The 2868-nt window shown below is 59.6% G+C and overlaps 1 protein-coding gene across 1 annotated transcript in view; it reads right to left on the reverse strand.

The window, feature by feature from the left end:
* The window catches only part of PLOD1 (procollagen-lysine,2-oxoglutarate 5-dioxygenase 1), a 38662-nt gene extending 35805 nt beyond the window's left edge, over nucleotides 1–2857 (reverse strand). Inside the window, exon 1 of the mRNA XM_004705425.2 lies at nucleotides 2750–2857. Coding sequence (XP_004705482.1) covers nucleotides 2750–2825 — 76 coding nt within the window. The 5' untranslated portion in view covers nucleotides 2826–2857. The remainder of the gene's footprint in view (nucleotides 1–2749) is intronic.
* Nucleotides 2858–2868: the final 11 nt, after the last annotated feature.

Consider the following 2868-nt stretch of genomic DNA (forward strand, 5'->3'; position numbering starts at 1 on the left):
GGGGGCAGGCAGCTTGACTCCTGGACAGCCCCCTTCCCTGCTGGGACCAGGACCCTGGCCAAGCCTGGCTCATGTCCCAGGCCTCTGAACTCGGCACTGTTGGGTCCCAGCTGGTGTTCCCTCTCGGTGGCCAAACCGAACCCCAAAGGGAAGGTTCAGTCCAGCGGGGAGAGGGTAGGGTCAGCCAGCTGCCTCTGCAGGGGGACAAGGGACCCCCGTACCTCCTGACCATCCCACTCAGCCCTCTGCGCATCTGTCTGTCTGGATGTTGCTCGGGGACAGCATGTTTCTGTCTCTCCCACTGGCCTCGGAGCTCCCCCAGCAAGGGGCAAGGCCTCGGCCCTCAGCTAGACCCTTGAAAGCAGAGGGTCATGCCTCCCCTAACAGACGGGAAGGCCACAGAGGCCAGAAGCCCTGCCCCCTCCCTCAGTTAGGGAGTCCCCAAGAGAGAAAACTGCATTAGAGAAAATGACATTCTATACTTCACACCCCAAGTCCATGGGCCTTCAGTCCAGGGGGTGGACAAACTGCCCAGAGCCCCCTTACCACCCATCCCCCAAGAGTCCACAGCAAATTCTCATCCCCACCCTGAGTCTCACGGTGCCCAGAAGGGCAGACAGGTACACTTATGGGTGGCCCCACTGAATACTCAGTAGCTGTCCATGCATCCCAGCATATGGCGCTGGCCCAGGAGGCCCCCAGCCCGGCCAGGGGAGGGAGGAGCTAGCCTCTGGGGTGCTCACTCTGCAGCATTAACCAGTCAGTGGGCAGCTCGAACATGAGCTGCAAGAACACCCCCCCACACACACACACACACACACTCCACCCCTGCCCTCTCAGCCACGTAGCTGAGGGTCCCTAGGAGATGGGGGCCAAAGGGAATGAGCAGCAAGCTTGAGTCCATCAACTCTCTGCCAATCAGCTGTGGTAACCTGAGCCCAGGGCTCAGCTTCTCCAACCACCAAATGGGACTAGGATTCCTGATCTAGAGGGTCTAAATGGGGCCAGGGAAGTAAAAGGTCCGACAGCCCAGGCCTGGAAACTGTGCTTACTCTACTCAGGGCTTTGCTGGGTGAGCTCGGTGACACCTCGAATCCCACTCTCAGGGGTCTGTGCGCTCCGTGCTGTGTCACCCGCTGCAGATCAGGACACCGGAAGCCCTCTCCCTCCCTCTCTGGGCTTGCGTGGGAGGCTGGATGCAGCTCACTTCTCTTATGGGGTGAGTATGGGGTGGAAGGAGCTCAAGTTCATGATAGCAGAAGCTGAGGAACAAGAGGCAGTAGGGACGGGGAAGGCGATTTCTTGAAGGGCTCCCGGCTCCCTGCCAGCAAGTGGACTAGTGAGTGCCCTCCCCTCCCTGGATTCTTTGGCCATTCACAGAGCCCTGCTGGCAGCCCTGAGCCCAGGAGAGGAAAGGAGCTTTGTTGAGGGCCTTTCCAGGCCAAGCAGCAGGCTGACCCCTTACACACAGCTCCAGGAGTGGCCTATCACTCACCTCCACTGTGCAGGCTAAAGCAGGGGACCCCATGGGGACTCAGCACCTTTGGGCTTTGTCACAGGGAACATGTGGCCTCGGGCTCAACCTGACACAAAGGAGGTTCTCCAGAAAAGGTGGGTCCCAGGCCTTCCCCTTGCTCAAGCTCCAGGTTCTCCAGATGAGGAGAGGGGGGCACCCAGGGGAACAGGAACCACCAAGGCAGGTTCCACAGGTGGCTCTGTTAGGCGACCTGGGATCTGTGTCCTCCTTGACTCCGGTAGCTCACCAGGGGGCTGGGAGCGTGGGGGTGGGGTGCACTGAGATGCCCTCTGCTTGGGGAACTAGAAGCACTAAACAGGATAACTCAGAGCAATTGCTTTACTCTCTGGACCTCCATTTCCTCCTGTGTGAAACCCACGGGTGGGGGGTGAAGTGGGTGCACATGGCGGAGGCCACAAGTCAAAGTGCAAATTGTTTCAGTTCACCCCACCCCATCAGTCCCTCTCCACCACCACCACCCCACTCCCCACCCGCTCCGTCAGGCCCACTGGCTCTGAAACGAGACACACATCTGAATGCAGGCCCCAAGACACACAAACTGTGGGTCTGTGGGTAAGTGGCTGCTGCTTGAAGACTGGGGAAACGGGAATGCCAGACAGACCTACTTCCTAGGGTCCTTTGAGAGTGGAGAGCCAGCCTGCTGCGCTCTAACAGTTACAGTCACCGGCAGTGGCAATCGTAGTAGGAGGGAAATAATGAACGTCCTAGGGGTGCGGTGGGTTACGCATTGGGCTGCTAACAGCTGAACAATCATTGGGCTGCTAACAGCTGATCGGCGAAAGAAGATAAGCTTTCGGCTCCCACTAGGATTCACAGCCTGGGAAACCCAAAGGGGTGTTCTACTCTGACCTACAAGGTCGCTATACTTTGGAATCCAACCGATGGCAGCGGGTTGGATGCAGAATGAAAGGAGCCCACGTGACGCAGTGGGTTACATTGGATTGTTAACGTCAAGGCTAGCAGTTCAAACCCACTAGCCTCTCGGCTGAAGAAAATGAGGCTGTCGGCGCCCGTCTGGCTCGGAGGTTTCGGAAACCCTAAGGAGTCCGGATGACTTGATGGCAGTAGGCGGGTGGGTGCTGAATGGACATCGACTCTCAGAGGACCTCAGCCCGGGGAGGGGACACGATTTGTCCAAGTCACCTCTCAGTGAGTCGCCAGGAGGCCGGAACCCAGACCCACTCCCGCTCCCGCCCGCGGCCCGCGTCTTACCCTCCGGCTGGGCGTCGCCTTTTGCCTCGGCCAGGAGCAGCCAGGCCAGCGGGGCCAGGAGCAGCAGGGGCCTCATGGTCAGTCCGGGCACCCGGCTGCCAGGCGCCCCTCGCTCGCGG

The sequence above is a fragment of the Echinops telfairi genome, unplaced genomic scaffold (genome assembly GCF_000313985.2).
Source record: "Echinops telfairi isolate 266 unplaced genomic scaffold, ASM31398v2 ScPeMD7_7457;HRSCAF=8495, whole genome shotgun sequence".
In the NCBI taxonomy this organism is placed as follows: domain Eukaryota; kingdom Metazoa; phylum Chordata; class Mammalia; order Afrosoricida; family Tenrecidae; genus Echinops; species Echinops telfairi.